General features: G+C 39.9%; 1 protein-coding gene across 2 annotated transcripts; it reads left to right on the top strand.

Moving 5' to 3' along the window:
* The first annotated feature begins 2,665 nt into the window (after positions 1–2,665).
* Positions 2,666–20,923, top strand: LOC117812765 (LIM domain and actin-binding protein 1-like). Of its 2 annotated transcripts, XM_034683687.1 has the most exons (10): positions 2,666–3,107; positions 6,626–6,765; positions 9,097–9,142; positions 12,184–12,600; positions 15,214–15,268; positions 15,439–15,536; positions 16,135–16,213; positions 18,203–18,234; positions 18,323–18,456; positions 18,610–20,923. In XM_034683687.1, the coding sequence occupies exons 2-10, from the start codon at positions 6,647–6,649 to the stop codon at positions 19,682–19,684; spliced, it is 2,055 nt and encodes a 684-aa protein (XP_034539578.1). In that variant the 5' UTR covers positions 2,666–3,107; positions 6,626–6,646; the 3' UTR covers positions 19,685–20,923. The 2 variants fall into 2 exon arrangements, with proteins under 2 accessions (XP_034539578.1, XP_034539587.1); XM_034683696.1 differs by lacking the exons at positions 2,666–3,107; positions 6,626–6,765; positions 9,097–9,142 and adding an exon at positions 10,980–12,016.
* The last annotated feature ends 4,460 nt before the right edge of the window (positions 20,924–25,383 follow it).

The raw sequence follows: 25,383 nt of genomic DNA, 5'->3' as shown, positions 1-25,383 counted from the left end.
CACATAACTTCCATGTAGTGTAATGAAAGATGAGAACAGATGATTAACGGGACACAGCAGTGCTGGTGTTAAACAGTCTGATTGCAGATGGGATGAAGGACCTGCGGTAGCGCTCCATCCTGCAGGGTGGGAGTCTCAGTCTGCTGCTGAAGGAGCTGCTCAGGGACCCCACAGTCTCATGCAGGGGTTTGAGAGGGATTGTCCATGATGGATGTCAGCTTGGCTAACATCCTCCTCTCACCCACCTCCTCTATGGAGTCCAGAGGACAGCCCAGGACAGAACTGGCCCTCCTGACCAGTCTGTTAAGTCTTTTCCTGTCCCTGTCTGTGCTCCCTGCTCCCCAGCAGACTACTGCATAGAATAAAGCAGACGCTACCACAGTGTCATAAAATGTCCGTAACAGAGTCCTGCACACTCCGAAGGACCTCAGTCTTCTCAGCAGGTGCAGACGACTTTGGCCCTTCTTGTACAGGACGTTGGTGTTGTGTGACCAGTAAAAGAGACTGAGAAAGACGAGGACCAGCTGAGAACAAACTGACAAAACATCAGTGTGTTTTAATTATTACATGGACAGAGCTGTCACAATAACAGCATTTCAGAAAAAAATCAAAATTAAATAACTCTTTGATATCACTTCATCAGAGATTTAACTCTTGCAAACCCAAAATGAGTGCTTGTACAGAAGAAGTCATTGAAAGTCTCAAAATGAGCATTCATCATCCAGGTGAGGTGTGTAGTGGTGTGTGTATCTGCAGAGTCAGTGCTCTCTGTCTGTCTATTTTCATTTTCATACTTATTTCGTACTAATCATTGTGCGGTGTTTTAAAGCTCCCTGTCATCAGTATGCAAGCCAGGACTAATAAAAGTCATACTGTACATGGACCAGGTGACATTTCGGTCTGTCCCCTCTGCTCTCTGTCTATCTGAAAGACATAAATGTAACATGTGCATCTTATGAGATGCTAAAGACTGAACAAAAAAGTGATATTTGCTGACCAGTGTTTGGGGAGAGACAGCAGTGTAATGGCAAATTTAGCAAATTTCTGCACATTTACACAAATTTAACGTGTAACCGCTGTGAAACAACCAGAAAATACCTTCACATTTTTTCAGTCTACCTTACAAGTGCTCCCTCTCCTGACTTTATCGCCTGTCACATCGGCCCAATACCAAAGCTTTTTTATTGTATAATATTTGTTTGGTGTGGAGGGGGGGCACAAGGGGGTCCAGGTTCAGTTTTACAGGGGCACCTCCAGAACCTCCACAGGTAAAATCGCCTTAATCCTTAGTTAAAGGATTATGCTCTTGATGCCCTAGGACAACAGCCTATGTCAAGAGGGTGACTTGGGCCATTTTATTCTTCTCCTAAGTCAAAATTTTTGATTCCTTAGGATAAAATGTCTGACTTGGGCAATTTAACAAGCTTTCATGATGGCAGCTGCTTCAAGAAGCAACATAATCTATAGTGCAGAAGAAGCTTAAAACATGATTCTTGCTCTGCCAATCAAAGAGAGGAAGTTCCAGGACCTTCAGTCCATGAAACATGTGATGCCCGTCGAGTATCATCACGTCTTTGACAATGTGCCACATAGTTAGGCAAATCAAGATGACCAAGAATGAAGATTCAGACTGATTAGTACTGGGATAGGTACGAAAACCCAGCAAAAAAGAGCTGGACAAGTGAGAAGAGGGATGTGCCTCCTCAGCGTTTGATTGACCTGACATTTGTTCAATTTAGGTTAGAGTTATTTACGTTTTAACGTATATTAAGAAGGTTAAATTGTATGGGTTAAAACAGTACACCATTATCTAGGGCATACACAAGCACTGAAACACACAAAAGAGGGGAGCAGCAGCATGAGCCAAAGGGGCATCTCAAGGGTCCTTGCAGTTTGATTCATATGCCTCTTGTTACTTACATTGACATGAAAGGTTACTCATCCACAAAATTATCAGAGCTTAAAACATTAACATGACTCAGAAAGGGCTGCCATATCAATAAAAACTTATTAGACGATCCCCTGACAGTGTATTTCTAATTACTATCTGATATATTTAAAATTAAACATCATATTGTTATGGCTGCATTAAACAAATATGTATACCAGTAGTCTAACTGTAACGCATGTGTCCTTTGCATTGAGGGTTCAGAAAGAGTATGAATAAGCCCTCTTTTTATTTATTAGAATTGTGTATTTTTTTTCTATTTCAAAAATAATTTTGAACTACTTTTTTGTAACAAAAGTAACCTACTACATAAATGACGTTTATGATACATATCTTATAATTATTTTAACTTTTCAAATGTTCTTAATCATTTTCATATCTATTTAATGTAGTAGTGCAAATATGCAAATCATTTTAAGTTATCTATAAATATAACTTAAATATATCACAATATATATTTACCTTATTTAATTATTTATTTATCTATTTATTTCTTGTATTCACCATCTTCATCTTGTTAATGATACTTATTTTTAACTTTCCATTATTACTTATTTTACTGTATTGATTTTATGTTATTTTTAAGTATTTTATTTATAATAATGCCTTTTATAATTTTACCATTGCTGTTGTTTTCTGTCTTTCTGTTATTCTGTGAAGCACTTTGGGCTGCATGTTTTTATGTATGAAAAGTGCTTTATAAATAAAGTTGAGTTGAGTTGACATATAAGAGCATTATTCAAACAAACTATTTAATATTGCCTCCAATCAGTTGCTGTCAACTTTCAACCAATCAACTGTAAGAAACGTGGGCAGTGCAGCATGCCTGCTTAATTTTTGTCCCTTCCTTCTTCCTCTTCTCTTGAAAAAGGAGCAAGCAGACCTACAACTGATAGTAGCTCTCAGGAATTTGTGAGTGTGTGGTATGCTTGCAAGGCACACAAAAGGTACCAGGTAGGGGTAATGCAATGACCAAGGTCATTGGTGTACAAAAAACCACATGACCCAGCTCTTCCACTCCCATGACACCTTTGTGTTCTCCCCACCTCTGTCGGCTGCACACCGGGCGGTGACGCAGTGGCAGCAGCAGCAGCAGCAGCAAGTGTCAGGTGTCTCTCAGGGTTTCACAAAAAGGGTGAGTCGACGGAAGTTCGCTCAGGTAAGACGAAACTCAAAGTGAAAACTTGAAAACTTGATAATAACTATAGCTAGCGATATTTTGTAATGACAAAATGACAGTATTTTGAAGAATGGAAACAAAAGAGTGTTTAGATTTAGGCTTTAATCTCTATAACCACACACGTGTATGTAGTCAGTCCTGCTAATAAAGAGCTCACTGTCTCTGGGCTAAATCGATGTTAAACCAGTCCAGCTGCTGAGTCTGTATTATAAGTTCAGGTTTTCTCTCTATAGCCAAATTTAGTCTTACAACATTAGGCTAAATGTCACGAAATTAAATGTAAAAGTTTATATTGTTATTTATTAGCCAAAGTCACACGCCTTGTCTTTAGATGGCGTATAGTGTAAAACACCTGACATTACCCCTCTTCTAATAACATGGTGTCCTCTGAATAGTCAATCTTTAACATGAGTCATATCTGATTGTTCAACCGCCTCACTACTGACCCTTCAGGTTAAATTCAATTATCTCCATAGAATTTGTGCTTTTGTTTCTCAATTAACAATTGCTTTTTAGGTTGATCATGTGTGAAGAAATGTAGGCTCCTCCTTAATCATGAGTCATACTGTATGTCTGACTGTGTTGTGGTTACTTCAACTCAACTCAACTCAACTTTATTTATAAAGCACTTTAAGAACAACAGCAGCAGGACACAAAGTTCTGTACAGAAACATAATGGATAAAAACAAACAATACAATCATAAAATCAATAAGAACAATAAGATAAAATAAAGTTAAAAAAAATAAAAAATAACAAGGCACTAAAACAAGAGCAGGGTCTCATGCTGAGTCGAAAGCCAGGGAATAAAAATGGGTTTTAAGACAAGTTTTAAAAGTGGGCAGTGAGGGGGCTTGTCTGACGGCTAAAGGAAGATCGTTCCACAGTTTAGGAGCAGCGACAGAAAAAGCCCTATCCCCCCTGAGCTTCCGCTTGGACCTCGGTACCTCCTGACCTACTTGTTGCTCTGTAGACTTGGTTAAAAACTTGAGGGGTTAATGGTCAGTACCCACCTTTCACTGATAACAAGTGATGAAGCTAAATGCTGTAGTTGAAGACTATTGAATTTCAAAAGCTCATATTTCAGATGGCCTTCAAGGGTTTCAAGTCTTGGACACCTTTGCAGAAGGCTTTGTTTGTATTGGGATATTTTTTTTTCTTGAACTCTGATTAATAGTGATTTAGTTAATATTCTTGAAATCAAGAGACAACACACAAGGGGATCTGAGTATGGCATTGTAGTTTCCTAATCTTAGGCTTCTGAATTAGGTCATAAAAAAAGAGTCCGCATTTAAGGCTTTAAGTTTGTGCTTTCACCTCGATGCAAAGCGTGCTTTGGCCTCACCCTGGTCTTTACATAAATCAGACTTTTCCTGTTGTGTATTGATTCTAAGATGACAGCCCTGTTCAGCTATTCTCCTTGTGCGCTGATGTGAGGAAAAACTTGAGTTTGATGCACAACCCTTGATGAAGTTGTTTGCTTTACCTGTTTTACTAAGTTGCTCTGTCCTACAATCAGTTAAAGGATATGCAAATGAGATGGACTGGAGACTCAATTCATCTGTGTTGTCCTTGGGAAGTACTTGTGATCTTTCTGGGGTGTGTCCCTGCCAGTCATGTTGTACATGCTGTAGGTGCAGCCTACAACATCCTGAAGTCCCCCGTCTCCTCCTGTGGCTTTATCAAAGCATGACTCAATCCATCCTCCTGTACTGCTCCACCTGCTTCTACAACATGCTATCTGTTAAAAACAAGGCCAAACTCACACACATAACCACCACAGCCTCTAAAATAATCGGTCTCCCCACACCAAACCTCACAGACTTAAACAACAGGGCCATCATACGCATTGCAACCTCAATAGAACAGGACATCACACATCCACTAAACACCTACCTCATCCCAATCCCCTCAGAACGCAGGTACAGAGCACTGAGGTGCAGAAGGGCTCGCCTTGGCAAGAGCCTGATCCCTGCTGTTATAGCGAGGCTGGATGAAAGGCCTTGCTGAATGATACAACTTTGTCTGAGTGTTGATGTCTTTGTGGATAGTTTGTTGAGCTTACAGTGTATGTTCTTGTGATTGTCTATGTTTGTGGAAATGCAGAAAGGTGCTGTGGAAAATAATTTACCCAAGGGGACAATAAAGTCTAAAAGAACTATCAGGAAAAGTTTACTAATGTTCACTTTTTTTAAAACAAGGCTGTCAGATTGTATTGTTTGTATGCTCAAACACATGAAAGTATTCAATAAGAAGTGTATCCAGCACTGTATAGACTGCTAATCAATAGTACAGGTAACCTAACCTGCCCATCAGGACTGAGAACCTGTAGCAGCAGTAAACAGCCCAGAGCCATTTCAATGATATGAAACCCTGTCAAAGAACCAAAGCAGCGTCCAGCTCGGTTTTCTTATGTTAATCTTTTGCTCTGCCACCTCAGTAACACTAGGCTGACAATAAAGGAAAGTGATAACATTATATTATAACTTTATAATGTCATAAATACAAGTAGATACTTCGTTTTGTCTAGTTTTCTCTGTAGGTGATACAGTCAGAAGGGTAGCTTCATTTAATTTCCTCTGAGTTGAGAGTCATAATGAAATTCAGTCCAAAGTCCTCTCACTTCATGTCACTGGTGTTGCTTTCATCTGGGTGGTGATGTAATGGGTGCACCTGGGTGTAAAAGCTCAGCCTGTAAGAGATTATTAACAAGATTACACATGGTTATCACATACTGTCTGAGCACTGATAGAGGGACTCGTAGCCTGACATTATGGAAATCTATGGACAGAATAAAAGTATCAAAGGCTTGTCATCTGTTTGTGACACTTGTTTTTTTGGTTTGTGTTTGTTGGAGTGAGGTTTAAGGCGGATCATGTGACGCAGTGAGGTTGTTGGGACACTGGGTTCTTCTCTGCGTATGACTCTCGCCGGTCATAATGACAATGTGCTCACACTGAGGTTAGCTGCTTGCAGTTTGCGTTTTCATCTTGGCGATCAAGCGGCATGAGCTGGAGTTCAAGTTTCAACACGTTGACCTGTTTGTTTGAATGCTTCACTGTATGAGCACATGTGTCAAAGCACTGTTCGGTATGTAGCTTCAGTCAGGTAGTGGGGAGAGACAGGAGGTACATTGATGGAGGAGATGGTGCAAAATTGCAAAACAATGATCTCAGACAGCTCAGAGTTCTTCTGCATGCTCCAAACGTGGACTCTGACAAGAAAAACACTTACAAGTCTGTACCATTCAAGTTAGGTATCACCAGGTGAGCTCAATGGCTGAGCTAGAAGTTAGATTTTACTCTTGTTCATTCATTTCAAACAACTGTTTTGACTATGGAAATCTCCTTGGATTTTCTGTTTTGCGTTCTCCGTGGCCAGAAATGCACACCACCTTTAAGATTTTTCCAGCACAAGCTTGGGAAATTGTTAAGATGTTACAAGTTACAATACTTGTAAAAGGAATTACTGCTAATGGTGATTTTATTTGTTATTTCAGGTATACATATAGTTACAAGAGATGGAGAGTGGTCCCTTTAATCGACGGAACTGGGCGGCACAGTCTCTACGTGTCACTGCAAAGGAGCTGTCACTGAGCAGCCGTGGGAAAAAAAATGCCCTCGCTGAACGCTTCTCCAGGTGAGTAACACTTGGCTTCCTGTAAAGTTTGTAAAAATGTACAATCTACACTTGTACATTTGTAGAAGAAGTTAAGTACTTTTCCAGATTACGCTGTCTATTTGAATTACCTCTTGCTTTCAATGACATTTGAAGTTCCATCAGTGTTTTTTTTTTTTTGTTGATGATCTTAGAGTTACTGTGAAGGGGGCGCTGGGGGCCTAGCAGTCTAAGCGCCCCACATACAGAAGCTATAGTCCTCATAGAAGTCGCCTGTCTTCCCCCACTCTCTACTCCCCACATTTCCTGGCTCTCTACAGCTGTCCTATCAGTAAAGGCGAAAATGCCCCCAAAAAATGTTTTAAAAAAAAGTTACTATGAGGAACTTTTATGTTTTGTTGATTTTTGTGCCCCTCATGGATAAAGCGGGACAACTAATTTTGTTGCTGATCTTGTCCTATGCATTTTCAAGTAGTGTTTTCTGACTAAAACCCAAGCGGCAACATCCGGTCTCAAACTATAAAGCCCATGTGGAAGTGTTATAAACTGCAGTTCATTGAGAATCCACTTGAGGCTGGCTGCAGAAACACAGGAAACCACATAGACACCAATTCAAAAAAGACGATCTTTGCAGCATTAATAAACATGTTTACAGCCTGGTTCAAAAAACGGCTTGGCTCTACATAGCTAATTTCTCTATCGGCACACACTGTACAGGGGGTGAATTTTTTTCTAACGCGACGGTTCAGAAGATATTAAGATTATGACTTTTTGCCTATATAAGGACATGACTGACATGACTCCCGGACGGTAACACATAGCTGTTGGCTAGGAGGCTCAAACTCCGCCTCTTTACGTCACACTCTGCCTGGTTGAGTTCCGCATTTCCAATATGGCTGCCGCCATCAATTGGCTTCAAAACAGCACTCAGGAACAGATGGGTGACATCACGGATACTACGTCCATATTTTATATAGTCTATGCAAAAACCTGATCCTGAATGACTTTTAACAATCAGACGTATCCCTCACCATGGATCTTTGCCTTAAAAAAGTGAATAAAGGATGTTTTGGCGACATGCTTTAATTGCCTCGCCTGACATTTACCCCCTGGCAGCATTTACATGCATTAAAGATAGATAAATTGGAAAAATAAAACTTGATGCTGATGATCTCTTATCCGTCTGTTGGAAATGCAGAAGCATCAGTATTAATGTAAGTCTGTTTCATTACCAGCTAAAAGTTCCTCACAGGAGCTTTAAAAATGTTCTGAGTCCATTTTTTTATCAGTTATATTTTGGATAAGATTTAGCTTCTTCAGACTGTTCTGACTTACCCTTTTATTAGCTGATGATATATTGATAATAAATACAAATCAGACCTCTAAATAAATTATGATAAAATATTTTTTATTGCACTGTCCTTGTTTAAAGCTGCGGTAAGCAAACCAGCAAGAGTGGGATAAGCTAAAGGAATGTTATCATCACTAACATAGACATAAATCAACGGACACAGGTCTTTGGGGGTTTTCCTTGAGAATTTTAGTTTGTGTTGGAATGTAAAGGCGTTTTTCGACCGCAGGAACTTTACCCCGGAACTAGGGACTTTACTCCTGAACTACGATCAATTCGACCGGAGGAACCAGGGTCTAAATTTAGTTCAGGGGTAGATAATCTCCCACCTGAAAAGCCCCTGCTTGGGTGGTAGTACTTTTCAAAGGTCCTGGGACTTTCGGTTGAACGTAACGGTGTTTGTGGAGTTTACACAGTTGTTGAAACACAGTGGGAGTTCCTGGGAATGCATACTAGTTTAGTTTTTATTACGATTTCAAAATATTATTTAATCTAATTTTTTTCTCCATACGTCACTGGCCTGATTTGCACAATCTACCCGGGACTTCAGCCCGCGGTCGAAACGCAGACAACAATTGGGGGCACAGGAACCTTTTAGTTCCAGGGAAAGTAGTTCTGGGGGCTAAAAGACCCCGGAACTCTTGAACGAAATGCACCTCCATGAGAAAGTCAAAATATATTTTTCAAAGTTTTTTAAAGTAATTTATCTTCTCTTAGTCGAAGATATATTAAATAACTTTTTTCATTAAATGTTATATTACATACAATATGTTACCCATGAGTATGATAAATATGATTTTTCACCATTGAACTTGTAACAAATAAACTGTAACAAAATAGAACTGATATCCAAATAAGCTGTAAACTGAAATTAAATCTAACAAGCTAAAATGTGAGAATTGAAGCTTCACGGTTCTTTAAAGAAGTAATGATTTCTTTGATCTATATGTATGCTGTGTCAGCAGAGGTCAGTGTTGTAACTCTCTTTTTCTCTCTCTCAGGTACCAGAGAGCTGCTGAGGAGTCCAATGCAGAGAAGAAAAAAGGAGTAAGTATTTCTAGGAAACTATAGGGCTGAAGTTGTTATCTACAAACCCAAATCAATGATACAGCATCTAGTTAAGCCTCTCTAAGCAAAGTACACGATTGAATGGGTGTGTGTAATCTTCATGCCTTGCTTCGTTAGCTCAGCCACTGCTGCTGGTACTGAACTAATTACTGCATGACAGGATGAGGGGTCAACACAAACACACAGACACACACCATGCCAACATACTGTCTGGGCCACATGTCTTGTCTGCACTGACCTCTCATTGGCCAATTGTTGCAATGGGCCGACTATCAAACCCATAATCCTACTATAGTGTAATCCCCCTGCAGAGCTCTCTGTAGTTCCCTCCTTTGTCACTTTGATACACTCATAAAGAACCTGGACTGAGATTATATGAGGAACTGATCAGCAAATGCTATGTGGAAAAACAAGGTAATTTAGCTGTAAATGTACTTTAAAAATCTGGGGATTGTTTACAAGTGTCTGTGTGAGCCAGCTGCTTTGAAGCTTACTAATTTCTGTGGTCTTTGTCTAATGATCTACAATTAATAACAATGTCAGGGTGTGTGCTATTTAACTCCTGTAGAAGTAATTATGACATACTACATGTCCAGACCAATTGCTGAGTTTGAACAGAACTTCAAAGATGCTCTGCACAGTTTTTTTCAGCATGTGTAGGTTGTTATCATAATTTTTTTTAACTTTGCATAAACCAATCATAAGTATGAACATGAGCTGATGTCATTATTACTGAGATATGGGAGTCTAGTGAGGATTTTAGAGGATAACACTAAAGCCCTGCCATGTCTGAGGCATGTTTGAATAAGTGGTGTGAAGGACCATCTGTTTGTCTGTATGCCTGTGTGTGATCATGACTTGGGGGAAGTGTGTGTGTGTGTGTGTGTGTGTGTGTGCATATGTGTGTGTGTGTGTGTGTGTGTGTGCGTAGGTACGGGGGATGTGGGTTCTTGCACGACAATAAGAACAATTAGTCTATTGAACAGACAAGAAAGAAACAGCTGTAAAAAATATGACGCCTCTTTTGGTTAAATCCTTTCAAGTGTATAGATTTGCTGCTTTATTTGATCCCTTTGTTGTCCTGATGTCAGCTTTAAGCTGTTGGGAATGACTGATGAAAATTTAAAAAACCAGTCCACCAACAACCATGACTAGCTCATCTATCTCCTTACATCGAAGCAGTGATCAAAAGCTACCTAATGGGTTTAGCACAGTGGTCTGACTTAATCTTACTCAGTGATGAATGTGTTGGAAAAATCAAAGCATCTTTATCTGTGTAGTGATTTGTACAGGATTAGTCAATGTTGTACGGAGCGTTTCAGTTCAGTTCACCTCTAGCATGAGAGACAACCTGCAGAGGATTTAAATTAAAATTGTGTGGATCAGTTATATCACAGTCTTTATTCTATGTCCCTTACCCTGAAGTGTCCATCTTTAGTCCTTTTTTTTGTCTTTTGAGAAACACATCATAGCTAACACATACCTGAGTTATGATTGGTGTATATGTTCCTTTATATAACGGTGTTACAAACTCTTTGGGCTATTTTGTTCATGTTTTTATGAAGTGACTTTTGCTCTTTTATGTCTCTGTCTTCCATTCTTTCTTGTTTTTCACATTTCAGGTCATAACTAAGTTATCCTAAAACTGTTTGTCTGGTCTGCAAAGACACATGCGATGAAGTGGAGCTATTATCTTCAGAATTTCATCCCTATATTGGAAAATGTCAGCGACACAGTGAACAAAGAGTTAACTTTTCCCTGAATGTATCATTTCCTGCTCTGGTTTCCTGGGTATCTGGCTCTCTCTCTCTCTTTCAGTCACTCTCCTCGTGTTAAAGGGGCTAGACTCGCTCTCATGGACACTTTCTGACTGGCTGCTGTCATCTGGGAGAGCTGGACCTGTGGAAAAGAATCAACCAAAGAACTCTCTCTTTCCTTACTGTCTGTTTGTGTTACTGTGCATCTGGCCACTCCAGCGCATTCACAGCAGAGATTTCTATTTTCTCTTTTTTTTTTTTGCTTACAAAAACGGGAACAATCTTGCCACTGTCCAGTTCTCCATTCACCCGGACTTGCCTCACAAAGACAGTAATTGTTTGCCTGTTTTTTTGTCCACTTCAGGAGTTATTTGTCCCTTTTTGTGCTGTCCCTTCCTCTTAAACTTTTATATTTATTATTCTCTACCTTATGTGCTTAAGTTTGTTTGTCTGTCTGTGTGTAAATTATCATATGACTTAGTTGTGGATGCACTTATATGATAAGTCTCTAACTCTTTTGAAGACTTAATGTTTGTGTTATTTTATCATCTCAAAAAGAATGTGCAGTTTTGATAATTTATTCATTTTGTGATGTAAGTTTACGTAAGTTTCTGACTACCTGTACTCAGTTGGGTCACTTCCTGACCATGGCCCACGTGTGTTTTTTTTAGGTTTATTAGTGAATTAGTTAGCTTGTATAAGTTTGATATAACTGCGTGTCCACATCCTCTTTCTTCAAAGTGTCATTCCTCTTTTTTAAAATAAGGGAAGTTCCTGGTGGTCACACAACATCAGCAGTGTGCCTGCTGTTCTGTTCTGTTCTGTTTATTGCTCCACATGTTGCATGGACATGAATAGCTGAGTCTTAAACAGAGCCCCCTTCAGTGGTTTTTTGGAAAGGTGAAGTTTCCTTGTGGAAAGGAATGCAGCTGGAGAACAGAAAAAACATGCTGAGCTCTGCTATCTCCATCTTGAGCTGGTCGTTTTTCTCTCTGCAGCCTCAGAAAAACATCTACTTCCTGGTCCAGCTTTGAGCAGCTGTTCACCTCATCTGTCAGAAGCCAAAATCTGATCCCGGCATTTCCTTTCTTCCATGGTACTGAGCTATACGCTTAGCACTGTACATGCTCTGTTGCCAAAAGGAAATACTTAAATAATTCTGGAGTGACACAACTAGAAGAAGAACAGGCTGCATACTTTGCTTTTGATTGACATTTGCCCTTTAAGTACAGCCTTTAAACTGCTTTTTTGTCTTCCTCACAGGCTTCTGAGAGTGCATCTCCCTCCCTGCGGACAGCCAACCTCAGCGCTCTGAAGAAGCGCTGGGAGCAGAGGGGGAGCAGTGATAAGGAAAAGTCATCTTCCGTCCCGATTCCCACCTTGTCCAGCATCCGCGGCAGACCTCCTGCTCTGACCAGAACCCCATCTATCCCTGAGCAACCTCCTCCAGTGAAGAGTCCCACTGTCCCTACCGATCAGGGAGGTCAACCCACAGAGCCAACAGTGAGCAGAGAAGAAGACAAGAGAGGGATGGACAGGGATGAGCTGACACACAGAGACAGACCTGAAAAGCTAGATGAGCAAGTTCCAACCAGCCCCCGTGCCTCTTATGAGAAAGCCACCGTGCCACTGAACAACCTGAAGATGAAGTTTGAGAGGGGAGCGGATGCCCCGGTCAAGGTAACTATAGACACACACAATATGCTCTGTATGAACATCATTTTCAGCTAAATCCAGGACATCCCATTTAATCATTATTTAAGTAGCAGCAAAAGTTCTCACTTTGTGCATACATTCTTCTGTTAGTCCTTCGACAGCTGCATCTAGCTCCCATGTTTCTCAGGCATTAACTGTGGCTACAATGTTGATCAGCGGAATTAACTGTACCAAGGATATTGTCTAAATGTGGCCTGCTCTATGTTGCATAAACTAAAACTATTTTCTCAACAAAGATGAATTTTGTAAGGCCTATAAGTTTGATCTACATGTTATCCTGTCTGACTGGAGAGCAGCAATAGTTGAGACTAAACTATTCAAGACTAAATAATATGTATTGTCATGTCCTTAGAAGACAGGGGGGATTGTAGTTTATTTAACCCTCCTGTTATGTTAGTTTCTCTGGAACAGCAATAATGTTCCTGGGTCAATTTGACCCAGGGCATATTCAGTTATCCAAAAGTGTCAGAACCCCCAAACAAATCTCAATGCACATATGTTTAATCTAATGTTTAACTCCATTACTAACCATTTAAATCAATATTTAGTGCAATGGTGTTCTTTAATTCTCACAGATCATGGTTCAATGAGGATAACTCACTCTTTTTTCATTAAAATTCATGTTAAAACTTTTTTTAATGTATATTGGAAAGACCTTAATTTAAATACAATAGTTTTACATGACATTGATTTTTGTTTATTTTATAAAAAAAAACAAAAAACTTTTTTTAATGAAGTAATGTTGATAAATTAACATGACACCTCTTCTGTCACATGCTGTCCAGGTTTTTTATGCTGCATATAGCTGGTTTGGAAGGCATATATTACCTAAAATAGACTTTAAAAAGGGTCACTTTGACCCGCAACATAACAGGAGGGTTAAATGGCATTTTTTTCTACCTACTAAAAGTTAGAAATACAAGTAAGGGCAGTTATAACTTTATAGAAGAAATTGATAAGGGACATCCTGATAAGCTGAAGCTTCAGAATGGATGCTCAAACACTCCTTCACCTATGAAACCCATAATACCTACTTTCAACATACTTTAAAAGTTAAGATTTAAAAATGTTTTCCTCCTTCTGTTTTTTTTCCCTGCCTTTTCTTTACTCCAGGTGTTTTTTTTTCCTACCTTAATTTTGACCGTCTCTCCCCCACCTGTCTCTAGCCCCCCTCCCCCTTTCCTCTCTCTCTCTCTCTTAATATCGCCCTCCCCTTCTCAGCCCAAAACAACAACCCTCCACTCTTCACCTTCCTCAGCCGAGGAATGCAGGAACATTCCTGACCTACGGCTGTTTCAGTCCTCAGACAATCACCTCTAAGGAGCAAACAGTCTTTATCTCACTTTGCACTTTAACTACTGAGTGTTTTCAAAACACTCACACATGTAAGAGTAGGCTTTTAATTCTTGATGTCATTGTGTGCAGTTTTAGCCTCTTTAAAAAGTCTTAGCAGTGTAATTAAAAACACTGCATCCCCACTGGAAAGGAGAAGTGAAAGAGTTGTTGGTGAAAAATTCCAGGATAAACTTAGAGAGCTGTTGTACCTGGTTACTCACCTGTCTGGAAAGAAAGGCAGTTTTAATTTGCTTGGGGCAATGGATGACTGTAAAGAAACAATGGTACAGCCACTATTCTCTGTCTTTGACACGTGGGGGCAGAAAAATCACACACTTCAATGGAATAGTTCTGGGACTTCAGGTCAAAGGCATGTTGGTGGCTGTCCATGCAGATACTTGACATTTTTTCTGTCCTTATTGCAGTGTAGCTGAGATGGAGCCTGTAGTTTGATGTTTAGAAGGCATGTCTCATTCTAATGACAAAACCATTTGAACCAAGCTGGGAACAGATTTCGGTACTCTGACCATTTTTAATTTGATTTCTTTTTTTAAACTTTGCAAGTTTTCAATTAAATTTAAAACAATACTGGAGAGACGAGTGGAAAGAATTACAAGTTAGTTTAAAAATCTGGTTTTAACGGTTATTTTTATGGTTTTCTGAGATCAAAACTTCTAGATATCTTCATATCCTCTAAAGGCTCAAAACTAAAGCCTCAGGCTCTGACCGTGTTTTTAATTACAGTGCTCACCTGTAAGGGATGCTTTTACAGATAAAAAAGTTGCATAGCTCTACTTTATTACATCATTAAACCTCGTCTGATCTCTGTGTGCCGGCTGCTCTGAACCAGCTACACCTGGAGGGATTTTAAAAAGTTATTTGAATAGAATTGAACCGAGCTGAATTCTTCTTTTAATAGCAATATGGCAAACATTACAATCATCAAAGCTCTTTGAACTAGTGTGTCTTGTGTATTAAAACAAATGTAGTCATGTTCACATAAGATGCCATATAACTCATAGAGCAAACAGTCTGAGTTTCAGAATAATGAAAGGTTTATAGTGATGTTTGTCTGGCTGAATGACAGGAAAGCAGTTAAACTTTGTCCAGTTGAAAATGCTGCTGATAAAAATAATGGTACTCAAGTTGGAGGAGGGAGAGGGGCTGGTGCCAAACGAGTTTACAGCTGTACTTTTGTAAGATGGACCTTTGATTTCATGTTTTATGTTTACTATTTTACAGGTTGGCAGGACAACTCTGCGCAGTACTTCATCTGAGGACATGGACCAACCCGGAGGTAAAGAAAAAGAAACAAACACACACAATCTATTTGCACACAGTACTGTAAGGCATACACTGGATCTCGATCAACAAGTTCCAAACTGCAGAGCAACACTGATGTGTAACTGACATACAGCCACACTTTTCTCATGAGTTTACTGTTTGAGTGTTTGTGTTTTGCTTTAGGTGCAACTGTTTCTAAACGAGTGGTCGATTCATCATTCTTGAAGGACAAGCTGGCGAAGTACCAGGCCTCCATTTCTAAACCCCGCACCACTCGCTCTGTGAGTTAATGCAGCATGAGACATGTTCATTACGTTGGACCAACAACATCATTTCACTAAATTACTAATGTAGTATCCCATTTTTTAAAATAGAAAAATGCTCCATTTTTTCTGAAGCCACAAAAATAGACATGTTGTTTAGGGAAACTAAAACAAATATTAACATGTGTTTTTTTCTGTTATTTGATTGATTTGAAGAAAACATTCTCATAGATATTCCACTAATACTTTTGTAAATAAATGAGCATCAACTTTGTAATGTAACAGGATTTAACTGTAATTCAGTCTCTATTTTAGTATGTGCCAAATAGCCAGCTACATTAAAACACACTGCTGTGTCCATCTTAGTGCACCTGGTTTAAGTGTAAGTGATCTCTGTTTAACCAATGGGAAAATGTACATATAGAAGGAAGGCAACATTGTGTTTGGTGATCTATGATTTACCCCCTCACTGTAACTGTTAATATTGTACATTGTTTGCTTGCTTCCTTCCCGCCTGCACCAGAAATAGGGAAAAATCCACAACAGGTCATTATGTAACAGCCAATTTACACAAGCGTTTGTTTTCCTCTGCGCTTTTACTTTGTGTTTCCTGCAGGGTGCGGCCACAGAGGTGCCTGCTCCAAAAACATCTGCAGCAGTAAATCAGAAGCACAGCCCTGCCCCCGAGTGCAACGGTAAGGAATATAGTTAGTTTTAATGGAGACAGCATTAACAGTAATTTTAAAAAATCTAGGACAGAACATTCACTAAAAATACCAACTAAAATACAGTGAAGTTTTGCTTGGAGCCTTTTTAACCTGAAGTTTACGTTTATTTATTTGCACAATTGAAAGAAAACATACAAAAAAAGAGCAAAGATAAATAATATACTGTTCAGGAAGAGGCAGAAAACTCAGAGAGCTTATTGGAAGCCTCCACCCAAATAGTGTTCTAATATCAAAAATGAATGAAAAAATACTAAATTGACACATATAAAGACAAAAGTTGATACTAAAAATAAAATAACATATGAATATACAAATTTAACAATTAATATAAATACAGTTATTACATCAACAGAATTCAAAAGTAAGATGAGAGATAAGATAAGATATTACTTTATTGATCCCCCGGGGGGGAAATTCAGTTGTTACAGCAACCCAGAAAGAAGTTTCAATAAGTAAAAATAAAATAAAATAAAATAGATAAATAAAGCTAGAATACAATTTAGAGATATACAATGTTACAAATGGAATTTAAATTAAATAGAAGTAATTACAGGCAGTATTAAAAAAAAATTCAGTAGTGACAGGTTGACATGGTGTGATTATGGTTGGTAATGACAAATTAAGCAATAAATAAAAATAATATTTGTATGTAATATGATGATTTTTTGCTACATTGGAATAAATATTCCAGAATTTGCTGCCCCTGAAAAGTTTTGAGAATTAACTTCTACAGGTAAAACATTTAGGAGGATGAAGAAATAATGTTTAATGAGTTGAGTAAGAGTGGACCTGTGAATTTAACTTGAAGTAAGACTTGAAGTGATCAGGGATATTCCCTTCACGTTGCATTTCATACAAAAAAAACACATATTTGAGAGATATTGATGTTCTAGATATTAAGAAGCTGGAGTTTCTGAAACAAAGGAGCAGATGAGACGTGTGGCTTTGATGGAGTTGCCATCCTGACAAAATGTTTCTGAAGGAGCAACATTTTATAGAGAGTCGTAGGAAAAGTACAAGCCCAAACTATATAACAATATGAAAGATATGGATAAATTAGGCTGTAATAAAGAATAAGAAGACAATTTGTGGTAACGAGATGACTAATCCTTCCTGTAATACCAAGAGATTTGTTCATTTTTGTTCTTTCCGACTCAGATTCTCATCAACAAAAACTCCAAGGAATCTAGTAGCTGATACCTGAGGCATCTCAATAGAGTCAATATGAATTTTAAACAAATCCTTAGTATTTTTTTAACCACTAAACATGATAAAATATTTTTTTTTTCATATTCAAAGATATTTTATTTAACCTGAACCAGTTTACATCATAGACTGTAAATAAAAATGGACAGCGTTGCTCCGCCTCTTCCCGTTGTACAGTTCTGAAGCCAAAAAATCCCCCTCCTGGGCGCTGCTATTGTGCAGCCAGAGCCTGTAAAGCCACTGTAATAAGCTCCGCCCTACAGCGTGATGTCATAAGACGCTGTGTGTCCTTTGAAGTTTCACTCCACGGCGGCTGTGAATCAAAGGAAACCAGGAAGTAAAACCCCGTTTTTTAAACTCTAATAACTAACGAAAAATAAACTTTTCAGGAAAAAGAGGCCTTGGACACAAAACAGTCAAATACTAACTACATATCACCACAGCATACGGATGTGAGAAGCATTCGTACGATGTGTATTTATTTTTTAAAGTTTGACTGCTCCCCCATTCAAATGAATGGGGGAGAGGGATTTTTTGACCTATACTGCAGCCAGCCACCAGGGGGCAGTCACACTGCTGAAAGCCTCACCACCAGCCACCGGAACCTCTCCCTTGGTTTACATAGGCAGATAAACCAATATTAGCATCCCTCATCAACAAATTAAAATGTGTGTGGGAGAGAACTAGAGTTGTGTCCTCTGCAAACAGCAGTACAGCAGGATAACTTTTTGTGTGTTTTGTCTGTTTTAGGGGAAAATGGTGAACAACCCAAAGCAACAAGGGTAAGGGTATTTCTGCAAAAAGCAGGAGACATGCATAAATTATCGAAGGAAATCTTGTTAATTATGTATATATATATTTTTTTTTTAGAAGTTCTGTCCTCCGGTGAAGGAGACCTGCATCGCATGTTCAAAAACGGTGTATCCTCTGGAGAGACTGGTGGTTCTTAAGGATGTCTACCACAAAAGTTGCTTTCGCTGTGTGCACTGCAGCATGAGACTCGGGTATGTCTTGTAATGTAGAATACTTTCAATATGTCTTCTTTAAAACCATGTCTTTGAATATTCCAGCAAGTACACCATAGAACTCCTCAATGGCTGCCTGTTTAAAAATTCAAAACCAATAATCAAGCACAATGCGTGTCTCTCTGTTACCAGTCTAGGGAACTACGCCTCTCTGCATGGTAACATCTACTGCAAGCCCCATTTCAACCAGCTGTTCAAAGCAAAAGGAAACTATGACGAGGGCTTTGGCCACCGACCCCACAAGGAGCTGTGGGAGCCGCGAGCTGAGGGAGAGGAGGAGGATGAAGAAGTGGTGAAGCCAAAAGAACAAGTGGAACCTGCAGCAGTGACAAATCCAGCTGAGAGTGTCTCAGACAAACCAGAGACCCCGGCTGAGGAAACGTCCCAGATTAAAGTCACAGACCTGACCGCCGCACTGGAGACAAGGGTGAAGACACAAGTCAGCTCCAATGAGAAACCTCAATCTACAGAGAAGTCAGCTGAGAAACCCAGGCTCCGAATGGCCTGGCCTCCCCCAGCCGGCGAGAGACAACCTGGAGCTCAAGTCCTCAGTCCAGTCACCGATGGGGCTCCTGCAGGCCGACCATGGAGAGCCAAGTGGCCCCCAGAGGACGAGGTCCCATCATCCTTTCAGAGCTCAGAGCGTGTTGAGCTGAAGGGCCTAAGGAGAAGCCAGTCTCTGAAGGACCGGTGTCGGCCTTTTACAGTTCTAGCCAAACCCAGCCTCACACCCAGTCAGGGCCCCAGGGAGATTCGTCGGCCACTCAAATCCCTGCAGGAGTGGAGAACATCACTTGAAGAAAAAGAATCGTCTGAAGAAGCATCAAAGGAGAACAAGCAGGAACCTCACAAAGTGAAAAAGGAAGAAAAGAAAGAGCCAAGTGAAGAGCCAACAAGCAGAAGAGAGACCACCTCAGAAGAGGATGCCGAGACTCCACAACAGAAAAAAGAAAGTGAAGACCAAGCAGAGGGAGTTAAAGCTGCAGCAGACAAGATGGCAGCAGAAGAGGCCTCCCTCAGAAGCATCTCTCCAGGTATCTCACCGTCCCCCTCTCCACCTGCACAGCCCAAACAAAACCGCGCCTCCCAGGATGTGGGCTTCTGGGAGGAGGATAAAGAAGGAAGTGAAGCTGAGGAGCTGAGTGCGGAGGATATAATCAAGAAGAACCGCTACTATGACGAGGAGGATGACGACTTTGAGTCATAAGAACTCTAAATGTAACATCCATCCAGTTCTCTCATCTCAGTTAATAAGTAGATCTCAAGTTTAGCTTTGCCGGGTTTAATAGTTTAAAGGAGACATGCAAACATTTAACTTATGTGCATATATATTGCAATAACTGCCTTTAATTGTTTAAGTTCAAGTTTGAAAATATTTGATACAGCTTTTATATGACTCCTGATTTTACTGGAAGCTTGGCCTCTATAAAATTTGCTCAAACCTCTGCTCTTTCAGCACCATTTATGGTGTAATACTTGCAGATGGCAAGTCCAAAAAACATTTTATTTTATGCAGCATTTTAAGTGCTTTTTAATGACAGCCATTACCCTTCTTATTGCTCTGCCTTGTTATGTTTTTGTGTCCTTCCTATAATGCTGAGGAGACATTCAAATCTTATATCAAACAATCATACAACACTCTATTTGTAAGATAAATGTCTAGGCATTTTTATGTATTGCCTTAATGTAGATTATATTTGAGAGAAAAACAACAAAATAAAAATCCTAATAAATATTCTCCAATATATCGTACAGCAACCCTCCCTATAAACCTTGTACATGTCTTGTCTTCTCCCAGGGATAAGGCACTGTCAGTGTCAGTGCTCACATGTACTGCAACTTCTTTATTTGGACTCAGAACCTTTCTTTCATGCTACTGTTAAATGTATGAAGGTGATTGAAACTCCCCTGACTGTAAAAGTACCACAGAGCAGGCCTACCATCTCACAGCTACTGATGAGTCTTACATAACAAAGCCAAACCTTTATCACCGCCTCCTGCAGGGGGAGCTCTGGATTGATAAACTATAACTGGAGCTGTACAGTTAGGACACACTCTAAAGGGATTATGTACATTGTAGGTGCACTTGTATGTAAAGGCCTTCAAATATTTGGATTTAGGAGTCAAAGGAGCACGTGTTTCAAAAATGTCCAACCTTTTCCTGATTCTAAACAAATGTTAGAACTAAAGTCAAGTTTTCTTTCATTGGCACTCCTTTGAGTCCAAAAGCACAATATGTGTCATCTCTTTGGGCCTTCTGGATTTATTTGTAACATTTTCAGATGTAATCCATTTTTATATGGTATGTAAATCACTTTGTATTTTTAAATGCGCTTTGGAATATATGTTTGCACTGCAGAATATTTTCTAATAATTTGTATATTGACACAATGGATCTTACAGTCTTACCTGTTGTTTAAACAATTAAATTGAACCAAGAATTACACCCAGTGGTTTCACAAAGACAATATTGTTTTCATTTTACATCTTCAGTGTTGGTAGGAAATACTGCCACCCACTTTTGTCACAGTTTAGGAAATGCAATGTGGATCTTTACTGTTGCTCCTCTGAACCTATTTCAGTAGACATTTAAAACATCAAAGACACTATGAATGTATCATTAAGAACATGCAATGTTCATTATGTCACCCCTGAAAAGCATTTTGAAATCCTCACATGCCTGTGGGAAGAATATTATATACGTAATTAAGAGACGGATATATTAGGTGTGCATTCAAAAAGTATTCAAACTCACCTGACAGAATTAAAAGACTTTCATACTAATTAGGGTTGCAAAGGGGTGGAACATTTCTGGAACGTTTCTGGTAAATTTCCATGGACAGTTAAGCTGGGGAATTTTTGAAATATTCCAAATTAGAAACTGTCCATGGGGATTATTATGGGAATTTATGGGAATTAACTGGGAATTGAGGGTAATTTAATGGAAAGGTATCATATCCAAGCATACATGTTTGTTTTGTTATAAGCAGACATCCATCCAAAATAATACAATTAAACAGATTTATTTGTAAGTAGAACTGTTACAGATGGAGGTAGTCTGTGACCTCCAGGGCTCCTAACGAGCCCTTCATTGAGAGCACCTGCCCTCATTGCACCCAGCTTGAGCTCATCAGCCTGGCTGCTCAATAAAAGGAGCTCCTTTCCCTCAGTTAGGTGTGTGCAACAGAGAAGACAACACCTTCAGTTGTTTTCTCTTGGGTTGGTTTGAAGAGTGTTGAGAGAGTGTGTATGTTTGTGGATGTGTTATGGAGGGAAGGAGGGTGGCAAAAGGATAATTAAAAAGAGGATTGATCTCTAAGGGGAGGGGTTTATTTCAGATTACAGTATGTTTAGGCCTGTTCCTTAGTTTGTCTATTCTTTGTAGTAGAATTAGTCGGTGGCTGTGGGGCTTTACACCTCCAATCCACCTTTTAGACCCCAAAGGCCTTACATTTGTTGTATTTGAGGGTTTTAAGTTTCTTTTTGTTAGTGTCCCTGTCCATGACCTCTGACCTTCATGTCATGCGGCTTGCAGACACGTAACAAGAACTTTATCAACTGTTAAATATTTTATTGAATAATCAATTCTTTCATTGATTAACATCCATCCATCCATTTTCTTCCGCTTATCCGGGGTCGGGTCGCGGGGGTAGCAGTCCAAGCAAATTGACCCAGACATCCCTCTCCCCGGCGACACTTTCCAGCTCCTCCTGGGGAATCCCGAGGCATTCCCAGACCAGGCGGGAGATATAATCCCTCCACCGCGTTCTGGGTCTACCCCGGGGCCTTCTCCCAGTTGGACGTGCCCGGAACACCTCTAAAGGGAGGTGTCCGGGAGGCATCCTTATCAGATGCCCGAACCACCTCAGCTGACTCCTTTCGACGCGGAGGAGCAGCGGCTCTACTCCGAGCTCCCTCCGGATGTCCGAGCTCCTGACCCTATCTCTAAGGCCGAGCCCAGACACCCTTCGCAGGAAACTCATTTCAGCCGCTTGTATCCGCAATCTTATCCTTTCGGTCATGACCCACAGCTCATGACCATAGGTGAGGGTTGGAACGTAGACCGACTGGTAAATCGAAAGCTTTACCTTCCGGCTCAGCTCCCTCTTCACCACAATGGTCCGATACAACGTCCGCATCACTGCCGACGCCGCACCAATCCGCCTGTGGATCTCACGCTCCATTTTACCCCCACTCGCGAACAAGACCCAGAGATACTTAAACTCCTCCACTTGGAGCAAAGTCTCACTCCCCACCGAGAGAGAGCAATCCACCGTTTTCCAGCAGAGAACCATGGCCTCAGACTTGGAGGTGCTAACTCTCATCCCGGCTGCTTCGCACTCAGCTGCAAACCGCCCCAATGCCCGCTGGAGGTCCCTGCTCGAGGAAGCCAACAGAACCACAATGTCTGCAAAAAGCAGAGATGAGATTCCAAGCTCCCCGAACTGGAGACCCTCCTCCCCCCGGCTGCGCCTTGAGATCCTGTCCATAAAGATTACAAACAGGACCGGTGACAAAGGGCAACCCTGGCGGAGTCCAACACGCACCGAGAACGCGTCCGACTTTGTGCCAAGTATGCGGACACAACTCTCACTTTGGTTGTACAGGGACCGGATAGCTCGTTAATCTCATTGATTAACAGAATATGAATATTTAGTTAAATTTACTCATGCCTCTGACCCAACCCATTCAAAAATTAACAAAAATGCAATCCCAACAAAGTCCCATTCAAAATGTTAAATGAAAAGAGTCCCTCTCCCTCCAACAAAGTCCCATTCAACATGCAAATAAAAAAGCATCTTCCCTTAAGTTTCTCAAGCCTAGCCTCTGTATTTTTTGCTAAACCCTGTCAGGCAATGGACTCTTCCTGGGCTCTTCCTAAGTTCCCTATTAAGAGCCAACCTTCAATTTTGTAAATTCCTGTTAATTCCCATGGAAAGTTTCCAACTTTGAAAATCCCCAGAATTTGCAACCCTAATACTAATGCAACAGAAAAGAGTGAAAGCAAGACCCAATGGTGAAAAGCATGTACATATTTGTTTTACTTGCATTGATTTAGCATGGTTTGATTGTTTCATGTGAAAAGATACAGTGAGAAGAAGAAATAAACATAAACATACATGACAGAATGTACACAAGGGCTGGAGTGAGACTAAAAGGTGCCTTGACTGTGTTGACTTCACTTGTGATAAATTGTACTTAGAAATAGGCTTAATATAAAAAGGGTGTGGCAGTATCCTGTCTACAGTACATGTTGGTGTGATGGTGTGTAGAGTTTCCTCTGCACACAATTAGCAGCACAATGAGCATCACATGAACACCACTGTCTTAAACACATTTTCAGATCATAGATGCTATCAACATTTTATAAACCTAACACCTAACATGAATCCAATTCAGAGTAATCAAACAGGCACTCCTTACAACATTAGTCAAGTTCTGATATCTGTTCATGTTGGGGTTAAAAAAAGGAAACATTCATAACACACAGTATTGCAGGTAAAAGTCCGAACCCTTTCAAATTTGCAGAGCTCAGAATTTATAGCAGAGAAATCTGCTAAAATGTCAGAAGTGGAGTATAAAGCAGCACTCTTGTCTCTTAAATGTGGGTAAAAAGGTGCAGTGCATGTTGTGTACAAGGGTTGAAAAACAGATTTTTGAAATGTATTTACTTAAACCCAAGTTAACTTTCATAAAACTGTAATTCTGTATCAACAGAAATGGACAAAAAGATATATGAAAACAACAACTTGAATCCAGCGACAGGCACAAAAAGTAAAATTAAAAGGCATTACAGGTTTTTGGCAGTCAATGCTTGACTTGAAAATACAGCAATATCACAAAATAACCTTAAAAAGACAGAGTGTTTCATTTTGATTTTCAAATACAACCTGAGAGCAACTAACATTAGTTACAGTATGGCTTCATTTGCAACATTCAGATCTTTCCTTACACACTTAAATGTTGAACCAGTAAACATGTACTACAATACCATGTTTAACCCTCAGCCAGACTTGTCCTGACAGTTTAATACACAATGAATCCCTTTTTGAGCCATTTAACATCTGTTTAATCTAAAGCACTTCACAGTCCACCAGAGTCCAGGCTGATTTATTTTCTGTCAAATGTCATTTGTAATAAAAAAACAAAGGCTCTGCTGTGTTTGGCATGGACTCATTTAAACATTTAGATCTGTACTACAGGCAAGCTTTAAGATCCAAGCCTGAAGAACATTTCTGCAGCTACATTTGGACGCTTGACATCTTTGTTCTGGGGAAACACATCCGATGCATAACTAATATCTAGACTCTCTGCAAACTCATTAAGTTTTGGTCTGTATCTGTTTGGGGTTTTAAGGCATTTTTCAACCGCAGGAACTTTACCCTGGAACTAGGGACTTTACCCCTGAACTAGGTGCGTTTCAACAGGAGAAACCAGGGTCTAAATTTAGTTCAGGGGTAGATAATCTCCCCTCTGAAAAGCCCCTGCTTGGGGGGTAGTACTTTTCAAAGGTGCTGGGACTTTCGGTTGAACGCAACAGTGTTTGTGGAGTTTACACAGTTGTTGAAACACAGTGGGAGTTCCTGGGAATGCATACTAGTTTAGTTTTTTATTAAGATTTCAAAATATAATTTAATATAATTTTTTTTTCTATATGTCACTGGCCTGATTTGCACAATCTACCCGGGACTTCAGCCCGCGGTCGAAACGCAGACAACAATGGGGGCACAGGAACCTTTTAGTTCCAGGGAAAGGGGTTCTGGGGGCTAAAAGACCCTGGAACTCTTGGTCAAAATGCACCTATAATGTCAAATCCTTTAGACAGCATGTTGGATTGTCAAACATACCTTTTTAATGACACTTCAGCAACAATCATGGTAAAATCATACCTGATCAAAACAACAG

This window comes from Notolabrus celidotus, chromosome 1, assembly GCF_009762535.1.
Source record: "Notolabrus celidotus isolate fNotCel1 chromosome 1, fNotCel1.pri, whole genome shotgun sequence".
Taxonomy (NCBI): Eukaryota; Metazoa; Chordata; class Actinopteri; order Labriformes; family Labridae; genus Notolabrus; species Notolabrus celidotus.
This window is presented reverse-complemented; position numbering and strand designations above follow the sequence as displayed.

Bases quoted from the DNA above. Each gene is read 5' to 3' on its own strand.
- LOC117812765 (XM_034683687.1), top strand. From the start codon at position 6,647: ATGGAGAGTGGTCCCTTTAATCGACGGAACTGGGCGGCACAGTCTCTA. The intron at 9,143-12,183 runs GTAAGTATTTCT...TCTTCCTCACAG, and splicing joins ATGCAGAGAAGAAAAAAGGA to GCTTCTGAGAGTGCATCTCC. The intron at 15,537-16,134 runs GTGAGTTAATGC...TGTTTCCTGCAG, and splicing joins AACCCCGCACCACTCGCTCT to GGTGCGGCCACAGAGGTGCC.